We start from the raw sequence: 17964 nt of genomic DNA, 5'->3' as shown, positions 1-17964 counted from the left end.
TTTAGATTTAACTACAGACACGGAGAGGCTGAAATAGGACAGGACTGAACTAATCATGTTACATTATGGCTGAATATTACTATCAACACTATGTATATCTTTGTTTGCATGATTTGCCTGAACATTAACACAGATTAGGAGCACATTTAAAAGCAAGGAAATGCTTGATAAATGCAACAGCAAAGTTTTGAGACATGTTTTCTGTCTCAGAAGGAAACCTCTCTTGAGGGCCCCCTGCTGGCCTGGAGACCCTGCCAGCAGAGCTTGCTTCTGCCTTAGGCCGGCTCTGTTCCCGATGATGAAAGGCCATGTTTTTTTCTATTTTATTCAATGTAAACATTATTATATATATATTTGTATTTTTACAGAAACTGCCCACGAATTTGAGAATGCTTTTTTTTTTTTCTCAAGACCTGCGGGCCTTTTACGTCAAGAGAGTACCAGAGATGTTATTCAGAAAACCCCATGTAATATACTTGGAGTAATTTGATAAGTGGAAATAAAAAGCTAAAAATAAAAATAAAAAGTTTGTATTGCAAAATTAATATTTTTCCCATACCATAGATCTTCAGGTTCCACCTGTCCTGCAGCATAAAAAGGGTGCGAAGAGATCATGGCTTCTTCCTTTTCTTCCGCTTATCCCTGCGTCCTGGGAGAAAGCTGTTCAACATGCGCATACCCGCTGTGTTGGCGCAGTTTATCTGCCTTCGCCGCATAAAGAAGGTCGCTGCTCGGACCGAGTCTCCAGCCTTTCACCGTGAGCCGAGGCTCGGCGTCCTCTTCATGGCCGCCGAGCTGAAACAAGCAGATGTGGGAGTGCCAGCAGCAGCTGCGCACTGACGGGGGAGACGGCAGTTCAGTTCGCGGGAGGGGGGGAAGCAGGACAAAGTGGAGCAGGAAGCTTTGGACAAAGATGTTGAAGCGAAGGTATTAATGAGAACAGAGGCTCCTTTGAATGAGCGGGACTGCGCAGTCCTGAGAGAATGAGCGGCTCTCGGTCTCCAGCTGCTGCTACAGGTTTATGGTCTTTTGTATGCAACCCCTTTATCCACCATCTGTGTTTCCTGGGCAACCGAGGATTGCCTGCAGGCGCCAGCTAATGCACCGCAGCCACCTCAAATCAACACACGATTGCTGCACTGTCATTTTTATAACATGTGCTGCCGGGCTATTTTACGTCTTTTAATCATATGCCAAACAATCAAATTAATCTTTTAGCAAAGATTTGCGATTTATTTATTTATTTATTTTATATAGGACAACCTAATGTGGGTTATTTTTTTTCTGATCTTGTCCTGAGTTCAATATGGATCAATCAGTTCCTGGGGTAATTTAGCACAAGTTTGGGTTATAGGTTTAATTCCACATGGTTGAGATTTAACCCAAACAATCTTTTAAAGTGATTATCTTACTTGAAGGCTGCCAGAGTTAAAAAGAGTGAGCTAGATTTCTAAACAAGTGATATCTGGGTCTAATGAAAGATTCTGATCCATTCATGTTATTCTTGCAGAGTTGCTGGTACATATATCCACAGAACAACACACAGACAGTGTGTGTTAGAGATCATACACTGACCAGAAACACATTTTCCTTAAGCTCACATTTCTGTATTATTGTTTTGTTGTTGTTTTTTTTCTTGATGTAATATTCTAATCCTAAATATTGGGCTTTCATCAGCTGTTTGCCTAAAGTCATCATGATTAACAGAAATAAAAGCATGAATTCATCAGTGTATGTTGTTATTTTATGTTCCGCGTGATTCCATGTAGATCATTCAGTGAATCGAGTTACTAAAAAAAAAGAACTTCAATAATACTGAAATTTCTTGAATATCACTATATGTGGGCCTATTCCCATACTGATTTTTATTGTTATTTTGTATTTCAGAATTACAATAGTAGAAGATATTAACATAATTCAAAAATAGTTATTCTTGGCTTCCTTCTATGAAAAGACATTAATATTAGAAGCAGAAGTGACGTCAATATATTTGAGACATCTGACAGCTGACATGTTAAGCCACAGCTTATATTTGCAAACAACAGATTTAATGCAATGAGTCAGTCTCTGTTTTACAGCTGTTGTGGTTTCTAGCAAGGAGATAATGATTGTCAGGTAGCAGATATCACCAAAACCTCTGATTCAGAGGAGAAATTCCAGCTGCAGAATGAGTCTCCTGTCCATAAGAGAGGGTAATCATATTTACATAATCCTCACTGTGTGACTTCAGTTATTTATAATGTGTCCACTTATTTCAGAGAAATCCCAAAGACAGTTTTACAGAATCTTGACAGTTTTGGACATAACCAAAATGTGATAGTGGAATCAATGCCCCTTTGAATCGGAATGTAATTTTTTAATAGAGAATTTATAAATCCAGAACGTTTCTTTATTTTTTTACCAGACATATTTTAGCTTCAGGTTTTAAAAATTGTCATCCACTAGGGGGCGACATAGAAACGTGAGCTGCTTCAGATTTGATCCGTCTCGGTTACCATACAGGCCTGCGCTCTGTGTTGGCGCATTTTAAAAGAAACTCGACGGCTGTTTTCTTTCTCATCGTTTATGCATCAGCCTGGCACCGCAAGTCTCTCTGGCTTGTGCCGGGTCACCGAGCACCTTTTCCTGAGTAGTAGCAGAGCAGCTAAGGACTGCTCCCAGGTGACTGGAAATGGGATAACCTGCATCATAAACGCCACAGAAACCAAGAACGATGCTGCTCCTCCTCCCGGAGTGGAATACATCCACATCCCGGTGCCTGACTCCCCGCAGTCCCCGCTCAGGGACCACTTTGACCAGGTGGCGGATAAAATACAGAGCACAGCAGAGGGCCACGGCTGCACACTGGTGCACTGCAACGCCGGGGTGAGCCGCTCCGCCGCCCTCTGCTTGGCCTATCTCATGAAGCACCGCGGGGCCAGCCTGCTGGAGGCCCACCGGCTGCTGAAGAGCTGTCGGCCTATCGTCAGGCCGAACCCCGGGTTCTGGAGGCAGCTCATCCAGTATGAGGCGGAGCTGCGTGGGAGCAGTTCAGTCAGAATGGTGCCTTCTTCTTTAGGAGAGATACCTGACATTTACGAAGAGGAGACCCGGAACATGGTCCTTCTGTGAAGAGACACTTACTCACTGGGGGGATAAACTGTGGCGCTGATGAGCAGTGACGTAAACATGAGTCACCTTTGGGTTAAAAAGACAGACCTACTGGCACTGAGAGAGTTTTAGAAACTGTTTAATACAATCTAAATAAATACTTGTTTGTGTGTGTCCTATATTTTAATATTTTTCTTAACTTATTGAACAAATTCTGTGTTTGTCGTGAGATCCTGAGAGAAAGAACCAGATCCGGTCAGATATAAGAGGCTTAAGTGAGCTTTTGCCATAAGGTCTAAGCTAATGGTGGGAGGGTGATGAGCTCCATCAACCAGGGCAGCTCCTCCTCATCAAAATGAGTCAGTCTGGTCTGACAAAAGGCACCAATCCCACCTGGGAAACCCCAGAATGTGCTGGAGAGTGCCTGGGTTTCCTTCCAGGACCTGCTAGCCAATCTTGGTTAAGCAGAAGAGAATAGACAGGTGGCCACTTAAAAATGTTTATAGGATACTGAATAAATGCTCAAAATGTCCAGTTGTCAATGATGACAGTTATTAGGTTAGGATTAGATCAGAAACTAGTTACAAAATTATAGATGCTGAAATTCATGCCGAATGTTACACTATTTGCATACTTGTGCATTAGGTCCATCAAGATGACCGTTCAGGGGTACTGAAACATTTAAAAATTTAAGCTGTGGTGTGGAACATTTCACTGCTCTTACTATCTTACTAATAATTTATTGCTGCTTTTTTTTAGGTCACAGTATAAATGATAAACAATAGGATAAATGCCCACCCTTACATGCTGACCTCTGTGGAGTTTGGACACCAGTGTCAGACTGCAAAAGACTTGCTGAGGTTCACCTTTGAGCAGAACGACCTCAAAAATACAGGAAGCTTCAGACAGAAGCATAATCTTGCGTCAGAACTTTCAGTCAGAATCTAGATATATGATCTGTGGGAGGACCGGAAAACTGCGGTCAGAGCAAAAGGTACATCAAAAAAAAAAGCATCAACTCAGTGGGATCAGCTTCAAATGAACGCTACAGTTGCCAGCTGTGAACTCTTAAAAAGTTGTTACTTTGTATTGGTGTACCTCATAACATGTTGTAAATTTGAGAAAACATGGGGAAGTTCAGGATGTAGGAAAAACTGCTGCAAGGTACTGTGTCTGCTAAAATAAAGCAAGACTAGCATGCAATCTTGTAGTAGTTGAGGGCACTTTTTAAAACCAGAGCAGACAAAACCAGATATGTGGATGAAAATTAAATTTTATAATAAAATGTCTTGTTTTCCCCAAACAGTTGAGTCATCCTGTGCAAATCTACTTTAACCAGAGATATTTAGAAGCATTTTTTCCCCCGTCCTGGAATGATAATGTAATTTTGCACTGGTTTTTTTTTGCCCTTTTAGCCCTTTTGGGCTAAAAGGGCAAATCCTTGGGCTTAATCCTTGTTTAAGGAAAGAAGGATTAAATTAGAGATTTTTAGTTTAGTTTTTTAGTTTAGTTTAGTTTATTTCAGACAAACCTTTCACCGACAGTGTAAACAACACAAAGTACATAATATATTTCTTAAAAACACATCACATCGGTGATTATGAGTCTGAAAAGGAGTATGATGAAGTATAACTTATGGAATCATACCCCTTTTCCAGCTGTAATTTATCACAGTATTTTCAATGTCCAATATCCTTTCTGACAAAGGAAATAAGTGTAATAAAATTTCCTCAGCTAGATGAAAATAGTGCATACACACACATACACATTTGTACACATACATATATACATATTTACATATACAAACATATATACATACATACACCCATATACACACCCATCTGCTTATATGAAGAATACACAGCTATTTACATACCTTTATATATTTACCCACACCTGCACCGACATGCCACCTACTTGATGACATCATACCTAAAGTTTTAATTCCCAGCCAGGATTATCCCCCTTGTTCTTCCTTATACCTTTGAATAATAGCTATTTTGAGACCTTTCTTAAAATGTCTCCTACTTGGACTTTGCTTCAGCTCTTTAGAGAGTTTATTCCAGATCCTCACACCAACACCAGAAATGCACAATGTTTTCATTGTTGTACGAGCCTTCAAAGTTCTGAAGTTAAGGTTTTCTCTATAGTCATATCCCCCCACTCTATCGGAAAATAATTGTTGAATCTTTTCTGGCAATATTTTGTTTCTGACTTTAAACATGATCTGTGCAGTTTGAAACTCTACTAAATCAGTGAATTTCAATAAATAAGAATCTATAAATAGATTGTGGGTATGACAGTAAAAATCAACCTTATGAACTAAACGAATGGCTCTTTTTTTGTAATGTGCATAATGATTGTAGTAACGTTCTGTAAGTGTTGCCCCAAATTTCCACACAGTAACTTAGGTAAGGTAAAATAAGTGAGCAGTACAGAATGTATAGGGCAGAGGAGTTTAAATATTTTCTAGCATTAGCAAGAACTGCAATACTTCTTACCATTTTAGATTGGACATATCTTATATGAGGTTTCCAACAGATCTTGTTTTGAATCAGTACTCCCAAAAACCGAATTTCAGTCACTCTCTCCACAGTCATATTATCAATTTTTATTATTAAATCACTCTTCTCTTTACACTTACCGAACATAAACTTTGTTTTATCTAAATTTAGTGACAATTTGTTAATATTAAACCACTCTTTCAGTTTACACAAGTCTTGATTCATTTCAAGCAAGATGTACTATTTAAAGTATTCTAAGAGGGGAAAAAAAGTGACAGAAGAAAGTTACCAAATAGCTTTTATTTTAATATATAAGCAGTCAGCTGTTCATATTTGATATGAAGTAAAACAGTAGAATGTCCATAAAATTCCTCCTGAAATTATCTATAATTGTGACACTTAACTCAGAGAACCAAAAAAAATGTACTGTTTGGCATACTACAAACATGGCTTCCAGGAAGCAGCACATTATCTCTCTTTCACCAAAACTTCTAGAAAAAAAAAGCTTACTGAAAGTATGAGACAAAAAAAAAAGACAGCAGCACAATAAATCACAATAATTCCTTGAATAATTTGGCACAGGTATGGCATTTTTTTTAAATACAAAAACAAATCCATTCAAGGGGAAAGAACAAACTTCTTATTTTAGTGGTCATATGTACAGAGCAATATTTTTCCTGAAAGAACCAAAACAAAGAAGCTGCAGTCAAATCCCACCCTACAAAATGCAATTTAAGGTAGAAACAATATATTGAGGACAACAGATCCAACCCATCAAGTGGCATAAGTTGAGACAAAAAAACAAAACAAAACAGCAAAAAGTCACCACTGGCCAAGCATACGATAACTGGACTGACAAGATTTCAACAGTGGTTCCAAAACAGATTGTTTAAGGAAACAGCACAAATAAAGGCATTTAAACAGAAACACGACATTGACGACTTACTCGGGTGCATGTGGAAATCTGACCAGAACCATAAACTAAGACGGAAGTGCAGACATCTGATTTGCTACTTCTACATCCTGAGTGAGGACCTTCGACAGGCCAGATTGCAAAAGCAGTGCAAAATACTGCAAATCTATTTAACATCACTTCATTTTTTGTTTTACTTCCCCCTCCATCTCAGCCCCCTCTAACTCCCTCCCTGTCCCAATAAGGCATCAGTGTCGTCTGCATAGTCATGCAACATTTAGAAGTCGAGAATAGAAGAATGTCGATTTAACAGGTCATTTTACTTAGTGCAGATCCATGATTTGTATCCACTCGCCATCTACGAAAGCCGTTTTCTCATCTCCTCTGGGCAGCTTTGGATCACATCTGAAAGAAAAATAGTTCAAAGTCACCAAAATTTGACTGGATTTGATGAGCCTCTCATCCACGCAGGTGGTGAAAAAGATCATCATAGCAGTGTTTAAACATGGTGATGGTGTGGGGGTGTTTTATTGCTTCAGGACCCGGATGACATAAGCATGAATTTTGAAGTCCACCTATGAATTTCAAATTAAAGAATCAAAAGAAGAAAACTAAATGACGGCTTTGGAGCGGCCTAGTTAAAGTCTGGATTAAAATGCGACTGAGATTCTCCGCCAAGATTTTAAATAAATTGTTCATGCTCAAAATCCTTCCCATCTGAAATAATTAAAAATAAAAGAAATAAAACACTGCTGGTCAGTTTGGACAGTTTCTTTAGTTTAATAAATAAAATTATTTGAATCCTGGTTTGGTTTATTCTTGTCTGATCTTAAAATGTGTTTAAAGAAATGAAACATTTAAGTGTGACAGCAAAAAAAGACAAAAAAAAATCTAAAAAACTGAAAATACATTTTCACTGCACTACAACAGCATTAATTTTTTGCATTGGCTGACTAAAACCAGACAGAGCTAATCCAAGTCCATTTCTGATTGGTTGATCAGTCGCTCTTTATGTCTCCTCCCAACAAGTTTAGCGAGGGCTTCAGACTGGAAATTAGAGGACATCAAGACGGTTTTGCCTCACCATGGTCAGATGTTTGGCTTTTCCACTAAAGGTCAAGCAGAAGAACTGGTTTGGATTCTGTCACCCAAATGTCCAGACAGAGGTTTGTCATTACTTCATAATAAATGTTTCATATTTTTTGAATTTTAGTGATATTGGGAAGGACAGTAGTGCATGGAGGCAGCTTATGTACACAGATATTTATTCCAGTATTACTCCTGTAAATGATTTCTCTAAAATCCTCACCTTAAATTAACATTGTTTAAATGATAGTTTCAAAATACCATTTGCAACATTTTGATAAGCTGCTGTTCCCTGTATGCCTACTTCTGGCTCCTGATGAAGCGGTTCTTTATATTCATGTTAGTATATTATCCAGGCTTCCCCTTGTCATGTCGTTAATCCTGTCCCAGTCCGGGCCCAAAGACTGGAACCACCCACCTAACCAGCTCCCTGGGCCAGGACAGAGAGCCCATTTTGGACGCAGTAAGGACCTTTATTCTGCTGTTTTGTGACTGTTGTGGTGCTAAAAGCCAACATATCAATACTTCTTTCCAACTCTCTTTTTACTCCCCTCTCAGGTTAAAGCTACAGCATAACTCAACTGTTCTTTATTGTTGTTTTTTTCAATCTCTCATTATGTCAATTGATTCTTAAAAAAATTAAACATAAAAATATACAATCTCACATTTTGTAAAAAGATTTTTCTAAATAAAAAGGTAAAGATTTTCTCCTTAAGATTGAGGGTAACACTTTATTTGAAGGGGGTTGAATAAGACTGTCGTGACACTTTCCTAAACATGACATAACACCTGTCAGGAACATGAATAAGCCTTCATGAATATTTATGACTGTTGTCATAAAGCGTCATTCGGTAAATTATGACACTTTTAATACAAAGTTGACATTATTCAAAATGTCTTTGTTATAACAACTTGACATTAACCAAGAAATCATTACTGTTTAAACTTTACCTTTAATAACATAAAGTTACCTAATTTTTAAAGTGCAATCAGTAATACTTTTATAACAAATTGATATCAGTAATGATTTCTTGGTTAATGTCAAGTTGTCATAACAAAGACATTTTGAATAATGTCAACTTTGTATTAAAAGTGTCATAATTTACCGAATGACGCTTTATGACAACAGTCATAAATATTCATGAAGGCTTATTCATGTTCATGACAGGTGTTTATGACAGTGTCATGACAGTCTTATTCACCCCCTTCAAATAAAGTGTTACCAGATTGAGTTTGTGCAGTAGGATGGTTTGTCTTGATTCATTGTTGCTACAACTTACATGTTGTTCCAGCTTCTGGTAATTTGAAGACTTAGGTCGACGTGTGGATCTGGAATGCTTGCCTTCCAAAGCAAAGGCGATAATCTAGATAAAAATAAAGATGTTGATCAGTTTGTTTTGCAAAAATTAGCTTTAGGTTCCTATAGACTAGCTGTCAATAAGAACTGTGGTGTAACTGTGCTCAGGGTTCCTTCAGGACAACAACTTGAATTTGCATAAAGTTCAGTTTCATTGTATATTCAAAATACCTTGCGCTTGTTGTGCATAGCGATGTAGAGAACGGCCACCAGCACAGCTCCAGTGACGAGGTAAGCAAAGAAATGACTGTTTTCCCCCTCCATCTCGCTTGTATCCATAGGTTTGCCAGATTGACTACCTGAAGAGTTCTTTCGCTGCGTTTCTGCTGCATTTGTGTCTTTTTTGGGTGGTTCATCATCTGAATCGTCCATGTTGTTCGGTTCATCATCTGAATCGTCCGTGTTGTTTGGTTCATCATCTGAATCGTCCGTGTTGTTTGGTTCATCATCTGAATCGTCCGTGTTGTTCGATCCACCAGCTGAATCGCCCTTTCCCTTGGTTTTTGCTGCTTCTGAATCTGGATTGTCCGATCCAACAGCCGTATCGCCCTTTCCCTTGGTTTTTGCTGCTTCTGAATCTGGATTGTCCGATCCAACAGCCGTATCGCCCTTTCCCTTGGTTTTTGCTGCTTCTGAATCTGGATTGTCCGATCCAACAGCCGTATCGCCCTTTCCCTTGGTTTTTGCCGCTTCTGAATCTGGATTGTCCGATCCAACAGCCGTATCGCCCTTTCCCTTGGTTTTTGCCGCTTCTGAATCTGGATTGTCCGATCCAACAGCCGTATCGCCCTTTCCCTTGGTTTTTGCTGCTTCTGAATCTGGATTGTCCGATCCAACAGCCGTATCGCCCTTTCCCTTGGTTTTTGCCGCTTCTGAATCTGGATTGTCCGATCCAACAGCCGTATCGCCCTTTCCCTTGGTTTTTGCCGCTTCTGAATCTGGATTGTCCGATCCAACAGCCGTATCGCCCTTTCCCTTGGTTTTTGCCGCTTCTGAATCTGGGTTGTCCGATCCAACAGCCGTATCGCCCTTTCCCTTGGTTTTTGCGGCTTCTGAATCTGGGTTGTCCGATCCAACAGCCGTATCGCCCTTTCCCTTGGTTTTTGCGGCTTCTGAATCTGGATTGTCCGATCCAACAGCCGTATCGCCCTTTCCCTTGGTTTTTGCGGCTTCTGAATCTGGATTGTCCGATCCAACAGCCGTATCGCCCTTTCCCTTGGTTTTTGCCACTTCTGAATCTGGATTGTCCGATCCAACAGCCGTATCGCCCTTTCCCTTGGTTTTTGCCACTTCTGAATCTGGATTGTCCGATCCAACAGCCGTATCACCCTTTCCCTTGGTTTTTGCCGCGTCTGAGTCTGAATTGTCCGATCCAACAGCCGTATCGCCCTTTCCCTTGGTTTTTGCCACTTCTGAATCTGGATTGTCCGATCCAACAGCCGTATCGCCCTTTCCCTTGGTTTTTGCCACTTCTGAATCTGGATTGTCCGATCCAACAGCCGTATCGCCCTTTCCCTTGGTTTTTGCCGCGTCTGAGTCTGAATTGTCCGATCCATTAGCCATATCTTTCTTTCCCTTGGTATTTGCTGCGTCTGACTTGTCCGATCCACCAGCTGTATCGCCCTTTCCCTTGGTCGTTGCTGAGTCTGGGTTTCTACTATTTGAACCATCAGCTATTTTTCCCTTTCCCTGCTCCCCTGAGTCTTGACTGCCGATATTACCATCTGGAGCAATTTCTGGTGCCTCTCTCTTGATCCTTGGAGCCCCTGTCCAAACAAAAAGCAGAAATTAAATACAAAGTGTCACAGAAACAAACCACATAACAGCTGGTTTATTGCTGAATGCCCTTTGAACTTGATTTCTTGCAAAAATTAACCGACAATTTCTTACAATTTAAAGAAAGTTAACCTAATCTCATCCTTCAAATTCATAAAATCCTAAAATTACCTATCATCGCGACATTTAACAAAACATTTCCAATCAACCTCTTGGCCTATGGGGTGGGCACTAAAAAATTCACCTTATAGAAAATTTGTTTTAGTAATCATAACATATTCCAAATCAAAATAAAGTATGTTAATACAAAAGAAAAATTTTTGCTCGAGATAACGATGAGTTCCATGTCTCCAGTCTCCCTGGGGTGTCTCTCTCTTCTAATGGTTTGTCTCAAAATCAAGTTTAGCCAAAACCTTGCTTCTTCTGAAAATAATCTGAGAGCATTCAGAGCAAGAGCCTTGTTCATGGGTGCTCCAGTACAGTCCTCGAGAGCCATCATCCTGCAACTTTTAGAAGCATCCTTACTCCAACAGACAGGGATCAGCTCTGAAGAGGCCTGGTGACAAGCCATTCATTTGATTCAGGCGTGTTGGAGCAGGGATGCATCTGAATGTTGCACAATGGTAGCTCTCGAGCACTGGACTTGAGTACCCCTGGCCTTGTCTGTACGCTCACATATAGCGTACAGAACTAAGTAGACATCTTATGTTTGACACGAATGTGCTAGAACACTATTGAATGAGACTGTGAGAGATTTAAATGCACACCCCTCAAATTATTGTTCATTCACAGAGATATACGCGCTCAGATAGGTCTCGCTGAAAATGCAGACTGATCACTGCAGCACTCAAGTTGGTGGCACAAATAATGCTATAGACAAGGAAAGAAACAGAAAGAATCTTTGGAATCATTTTACCATTTATGGACAAAGAAATGCAGCGACACATCATTTTACATGAACTACTGAAGCGATACAAAACCGCTTTGAACAAAAGCAGAAGGCATGAAATCATTACTGATATATTTTTTTATAAAAGTATTACTGATTGCACTTTAAAAATTAGGTAACTTTATGTTATTAAAGGTAAAGTTTAAACAGTAATGATTTCTTGGTTAATGTCAAGTTGTGATAAAGATATTTTGAATAATGTCTAATTTGTATTAAAAGTGTCATAATTTACCGAATGATGCTTTATGACAACAGTCATAAATATTCATGAAGACTTATTGATGTTCATGACATGTTATGTCATGTTTATGAAAGTGTCATGTCAGTCTTATTCACCCCCCTTCAAATAAAGTGTTACAAAAGATTTACTTTGAACAGCTGTGTCATAGTCTGTTAATCTAAAATAATATACAATTTAATTTGAGGTTGTGAAGATTTCTGTTGCTTTTGGGGCATTTCTCACATCATTAATATTAACATTTGCACAACAGCTAGTGCATTTCTTAGTGTACACAAACTAACTTGCCAAAGTAAGTCACTTGTTCAGAATACTGTACATTACTCAATAGCAAGTGTTCATGTCAATGACAGCACAGTGTCATTAAAATTAAATGCTCTAATATTATGTTTATGTACAAGTTAGTGGCTTTGTTATGGTTCATTATGACATTTCACTTTAGAAGTGTTTTCTAATGCAAGGAAGCCAGATCTTGGTGACATTACCTGAAAATGCTCAAGACATCACTACACACCATTTGAAATCTACTAACAGTAAGTGATGTAAATTAGGGCTGTTGTAAACGAATATTTTAGTAATCGAGTAATCTATCGATTATTCTTACGATTAATCGAGTAATCGGATTTAAAAAAATTATAAAATGAAATATTGGTAAATCTGGCATAATACCGGTGTTACTATCAGATATCAATATCAGTCCAATTTTTCATATTTGAGCATCCCTAACAGTTGCTTTTTTGTAGTTTAGAAAACTAACCTGTAACAATAATAGCTCACTTTCTAAGTTAACCAGAAGAAAAGTTATAGAAAAATCTGAAATTATATTGAATTTAATAACAAAGAGGCAGGCTCACAAATATGCTTATAAAAAATGTCTACAATCCAGCTTTTAGTTTATGTATTCATCTTCAGTGAGTTTAATAGATTAATTAAACTCACCTTGCCACCTAACCTGTCACGCTTTGGGTTTGAAAATACGGGAAATGCCGCCTGGAGTGGGAGGAGAGGGCGAATGAACGAACGTAAGATGGGGTGGAGGAAATAGACCAGCGGACTGACGAACCGTTAGACCGGGGGACGAACACGGGGGGAAGCAATACGGGATATTTACGACACCTTCACTGGTCACACTCAGAAACTCATCTACCAGCCATGTACGATGCGCTCCGCCACCCGTTTCTTCAGACCGGGATATGAAATTTATTGGCGGTTCGTCGGTAAAGCTACATTTACACGGTAAGCATCAGCTACTCAGCCGCCCGCCCTGTTCAGGCTATCCGCTCACCTCAGCGCTCTTCCCGCCGTTCGCTTTCAACCAGCAGCCCCGGAGGAGAAATGCTGCCGTACTCCAGGCATCCCCCAGTCATTTTAAGGATGCTTATTGGTTCCCCAAAAACGATAAAAAGTCGGGCAGTATCATCAATCAATAAAATCCCCACGGGCCAGTCTTGAAGATTGGACTTTATGCCGCTGAGACTTAGCTTTTGTCAACAACTCAGAGGCGGAAGTGAGAGCTCCGCGCAACGCAAATGAAGTCCCGGCCGGAACAAGGTGCGCTAACTAATAAAACATAAATTAACGAAGCTTCGAGGCAGGTAAATTTTCCTCGAGGAATTTTAGTAATCGAGGTACTCGAATCATTCGAGGAATCGTTTCAGCCCTAATGTAAATAAAAACCAGACACCGAGTACTGTACTTCATATTTTTACTGCGTATTCTATTTGCAATTCTAATTTGCTCACTGCCTTATTCAAAAGCAAAGTACAAATGTATACAGAAAAAAAATAACACTCTTTGGATGAAGTTGGACACAACTGTAAACAATATCATTAGTGAAAGTTGAAGTAAAATAAATTGTTCTAACAAAGAGCAATTTTTAAAAAGAGAATGAAAAAAAAAGCATAACATTGACAGATTTTGAGAACCAAAATCTGTCTTAAGTTTGGAATGACTCTCACTATGGGGCTGCACGGTGGTTCAGTTGGTAGCACTGTTGCCTTGCAGCAAGAAGGTTCTTTGTTTGATTCCCAGGGTCTTTCTGCATGGAGTTTGCATGTTCTCCCTGTGCATGCATGGGTTCTCCAGCTTCCTCCCACAGTTCAAAAACAAGACTGTCAGGTTAATTGGTCTTTTTAAATTCTCCTTAGTGTGTGTGTGCGTGGTCGTTTGTCCTGTCCGATTCTGTGTTGCCCTGCGATGCACTAGCGACCTGTCCAGGGTGTACCCCGCGTCTTGCCAGGAGATGGGCACCAGCACCCCTCCCGACCCCAAAAAGAACAAAAAGGTTTGTCTCTTTAATGATATCAAAAGTCTAAAATACTGATTAGACATAATTAGAAAACTATTGAAGGTGTGTATTCCGTTACATCTGGTGTGAAACAGTGTTTCAGAAAAAGACAATCCTACCTAAGCTAAATATGGTGGCAGCAGTGCAATGGTTTTGGACTGCTTTAGCACCTGGACAAATTATTGTTACAATAATGAATTATGCTCTCAACCAGAAAGTTTTGAAAGTCTGTAACTTTAGTCTGTATCCATAATCTCAAGGGGATTATAAAATACTGTGATGTCACACTGAATGGTTCTAACAAACAAAATGAATGGTGTAGTCAAAGTCTGGACTTTAAATGTTGATGTGTTACCTTTAAAACAATTCTACAAATAAGAGAGGGCCAAAATTCACACACAGCAATGACAAAGACATTGGTAGATTTTGTAACCACTTGATGTCCGTTGTAGCCAACACATTAGGATGAGGATGCAAATTGTTTTCTCCTTAATAGATTAAATAATAATATGAAATCTGCATTTGGATTTAGTTAGGAGGTCCTTGATAAAATTAATTATACAATGATTTTAAACATGTACAAAAAAAGCAAAAGCAATAGAAAGTTGTCAAGGGCAAACCATTGTTTTTTAGAGCAGTGCATATGGATAAGTTGAACTAAGATGAAGGTCTTTATTTTTTTACCGTGATTATGCACATTATGTTTTAAAATCTACAACTGAAACATTTGCCAAATACTGGATTCGTGACAGTCTCTGAATGATCTATCGGACTACGCAGCTTGCATGCAGTGGGCATCTGCATCTAGAACAGGAAATAATCTACATTCTGCCTGAAAGTTTCCGTATTCCTCTTTCAGATAACTTGAGAACTCCATCACAGTCATCTAAAGGCAAATATTTAAAATGCCATGTACCTCTGTTCATTTAGACATGAGGCGGACTGTGTCACAGCATTTCCTAAAATAGCAATTTGAGATAGTCGTCACCCTGTCTTAAGTATTAATACTTGGTCTCTAGTTTTCTTTTAGCCTCTGTGAATACATGAGGCAATAACACCTCAACTTTGTTTTTTTTTTCAGACCAAATGAGCTATAAGAAAATGGCAAAACAAAAACCACACTCTAGTGAAGCTTTGAGGTAACTGTCACTATTAGGAGATGAGGCTTTCTGTCCTGTGCTGTGATTCTAAACCTTAGAGACGAAATGTGTGAACACCAACAATCTCTCAATGGAGTTAAGGTTCAGTGGTGGACAATCCATGTGCAAAAAGGATGTCTCATGCTCCGTGAACCACTCTTTCACAATTTTTGCCCAGTGAACCCTGGCATTGTCATCTTGGAATAAGCTCATGCCATCATCAGGGAAGAAAACCCTCCATTGATGAAATAACTTGTATTCAGAGAGTCATCTGACCTCATTCTTTGGCCACATGATGTTGTTGAACCTAAACCTCACCCAGCTGAAACAACCTCAGATAGCAGCACCGCCCCGCAGGCTTGTACAGAAGACACAAGATGGGCGAAATAATATTCGTCTGCAAATATAAAACTTTTCCTGCCTCATCGCTTAGTGGTTTTCTTATGACCACACAGTTGTTTAGTCTCAATCTCTTGAGATCATTTAGCAATGTGCGTACGGAAATATTCTTACTTTCACTATAAAGAAACGTCGGCTGGCTTGACCGAAGTGAAAAAGTGACCTTAATAACTTGTTGACAAACTGTATTTAACTGAGTTTGAGCATACAGGTAGTTCTGGTTTGTAATTATCTGATAATATGGCAGCTTCCTGGGGGATATCCGCATTTCTGGAATTTTCTTATTCAACATGCTTGTTGTCAACTCTCGCTGTACATATTTTTGACCAGCAGCGACATTAGTAAAAAAAAATAACACCAACCAATGGCTGAAATTAGAGTTATGTTCTGACGCAACCATTGGTTTCTATAACAGTGACTCATATTTCTAAATAAAAGACTAAATAATTTCAACTACACAAACTTTCACTCACCTGCGACTAATAAGCAGAGTATCAAAATAGAAAGCGACAACAAAGCCGTCCGCATTGTGTCCGCTGCGTCCACCACCCGGTGAAATGTAAACCAAATCTGTATAATCTAATCTGTCCAGTCCTATCAACTCAATCCGAAGAGACAAACGAGAGTGAACAGGTTGTAAGATTTACGTCGTGGTTTTGCTTCCGTGTATAAACCGCTTTTCTTCTACTGCTCCACCAAAACAGGAGGAGCTGTTTTCCGCACCCTACTGGTTGAGTGCATGTATTACATGGCAGTAATTTACCATTTATGGTGATTTGGCTAATCATTACCTATTTCACATAACTAGCAACAAAGGGCTTAATAGAACAGAGTGACCGTGTTCTCTGTAGGTGTGTTTACACCTAGATCAGTTTGATTAGGCATTCAGTCATCTGACCAATCACAGCCTCAGAGTGTGACCCTTTATGAGCAGCAAAGATTGGATCCGGTTGCAAGTCCTGCTGTACCTGCAATTTTTATAGTCTAGCAGAGAAATATTACAAATATGATTCAGATTTTTAATTCTTTCCATAGACAAGGCTTTTCATACGCAAAACATGTATGTAAGCAATTTGCTATTTGTATTTTCATTTTGGAAAGTGTAGAAATTTAGAAAACTGTTTTTAAAAAAATGTTTTTTTTAAATGTTATTTCATAATAACAGAGTATAGTCCAGCTGAGGATGTTTCAGTTGAGTGACAGATGATTACAGGCAAGTGTCCAGGCACTGACAGAGATCAGTAAGTTCCCTCTCTTTGAGACCACTTCCTGTATATCCTGCTGGAAACACAAGAATATGTAATTGAGTGTTGTTAAATTTAAAATACAAAAGGTTACCTGAAAAGCCAATTTAAAAATAACAAAATACAACTGCAAGACAACCGCACTTTTCCCACTGAGCCCAGTTGCTCCAAAAAGCATATAAGTGTGGAGGAGCTGCAGAGATCCACAGCTCAGGTGAAATAATTTGTAAACATTACATATATTCATCTGAATTCCTAGTGGCAAGAAGAACAATGTTGTTGAGTTCCTGTTTGCAGTGTGCCCAAAGCAATAATGGGCACACACAGAAAACATGGAAGAATGTGCTCTGCTCAGATGAGACCAAGAATGAAAATTTACAGAACTCAAAAACGGTGGTGACAGAATCATGCTGTGAGGATATTTCCTCTTCAGCAGGGACAGGAAGCTGATAAGTTGATGGGATTGTGAATTGAGCTCAATACAAGGGAATCCTGGAAAACTACTGAATGGTCAGATGAGGAAGTAAAGAAACAAAGTAGCTGTTGACAACTGGGGAGGAGTTTGAATGAAGACAGGCAAATCAGTGGAATGTTGTGCAACTGGATGAGAAACTGAATGGACGAGTTGCAGGAAAATGATAAACAAACAGAGACATTAACACAAAAGGATTTTTGCCAAGCCAAGAGTTAGGCTAACACTGAAACAAAATAAGTACTACTCACTGCGTATTGAAAAACTGGGAGTGAGAAACAAAATGATCCTACACCCAAAAATGATCCACAATAAGTGCACAACAACAGCATGAGGAAGGGTTTGAACCATGGTACAGTCCTCACTTTTGGTGTTGGTCTGTCAAACAATATCTTATCAAAACACATTGAAGCTTGTGGTTGTAATGTGGCACAACGTTAAAAAGCGCAAGACTTAGAAATACTTTAGCAGGTGTGGTAGACAGCCTACATGATTAATGCTTCAACAGTA

At 39.2% G+C, this 17964-nt stretch overlaps 2 protein-coding genes across 2 annotated transcripts; one reads left to right on the top strand and one right to left on the bottom strand.

Annotated features, from left to right (window-relative positions):
• The first annotated feature begins 2451 nt into the window (after window positions 1–2451).
• LOC106915904 (dual specificity protein phosphatase 14) lies at window positions 2452–3269 on the top strand. Its single transcript, XM_014983858.2, has one exon. It carries the CDS (start codon window positions 2566–2568, stop codon window positions 3109–3111), a length of 546 nt encoding a protein of 181 aa, XP_014839344.2. The 5' UTR covers window positions 2452–2565; the 3' UTR covers window positions 3112–3269.
• Window positions 3270–5875: 2606 nt separating this feature from the next.
• tgoln2 (trans-golgi network protein 2) lies at window positions 5876–16443 on the bottom strand. Its single transcript, XM_088008993.1, has 4 exons — window positions 16212–16443; window positions 9122–10716; window positions 8874–8957; window positions 5876–6912 (listed from the first exon to the last, which is right to left on the bottom strand). Exons 1-4 carry the CDS (start codon window positions 16264–16266, stop codon window positions 6907–6909), a joined length of 1740 nt encoding a protein of 579 aa, XP_087865119.1. The 5' UTR covers window positions 16267–16443; the 3' UTR covers window positions 5876–6906.
• Between the last annotated feature and the right edge of the window lie 1521 nt (window positions 16444–17964).

The sequence above is a fragment of the Poecilia mexicana genome, unplaced genomic scaffold (assembly GCF_051168715.1).
Source record: "Poecilia mexicana isolate PSO_F unplaced genomic scaffold, ASM5116871v1 scaffold_9, whole genome shotgun sequence".
NCBI classification, from domain to species: Eukaryota; Metazoa; Chordata; class Actinopteri; order Cyprinodontiformes; family Poeciliidae; genus Poecilia; species Poecilia mexicana.
Note: the sequence above shows the minus strand (reverse complement) of the source record. Positions and strands in the feature narration are given on the sequence as shown.

Coding starts and splice junctions, on each gene's coding strand:
- LOC106915904 (XM_014983858.2), top strand. CDS start 2,566: ATGCATCAGCCTGGCACCGCAAGTCTCTCTGGCTTGTGCCGGGTCACC.
- tgoln2 (XM_088008993.1), bottom strand. CDS start 16,266: ATGCGGACGGCTTTGTTGTCGCTTTCTATTTTGATACTCTGCTTATTA. Junction 10,717..16,211: donor ACTCTGCTTATTAGTCGCAG/GTGAGTGAAAGT, acceptor TTGTTTGGACAG/GGGCTCCAAGGATCAAGAGA. Junction 8,958..9,121: donor CTATGCACAACAAGCGCAAG/GTATTTTGAATA, acceptor ATTTTTATCTAG/ATTATCGCCTTTGCTTTGGA.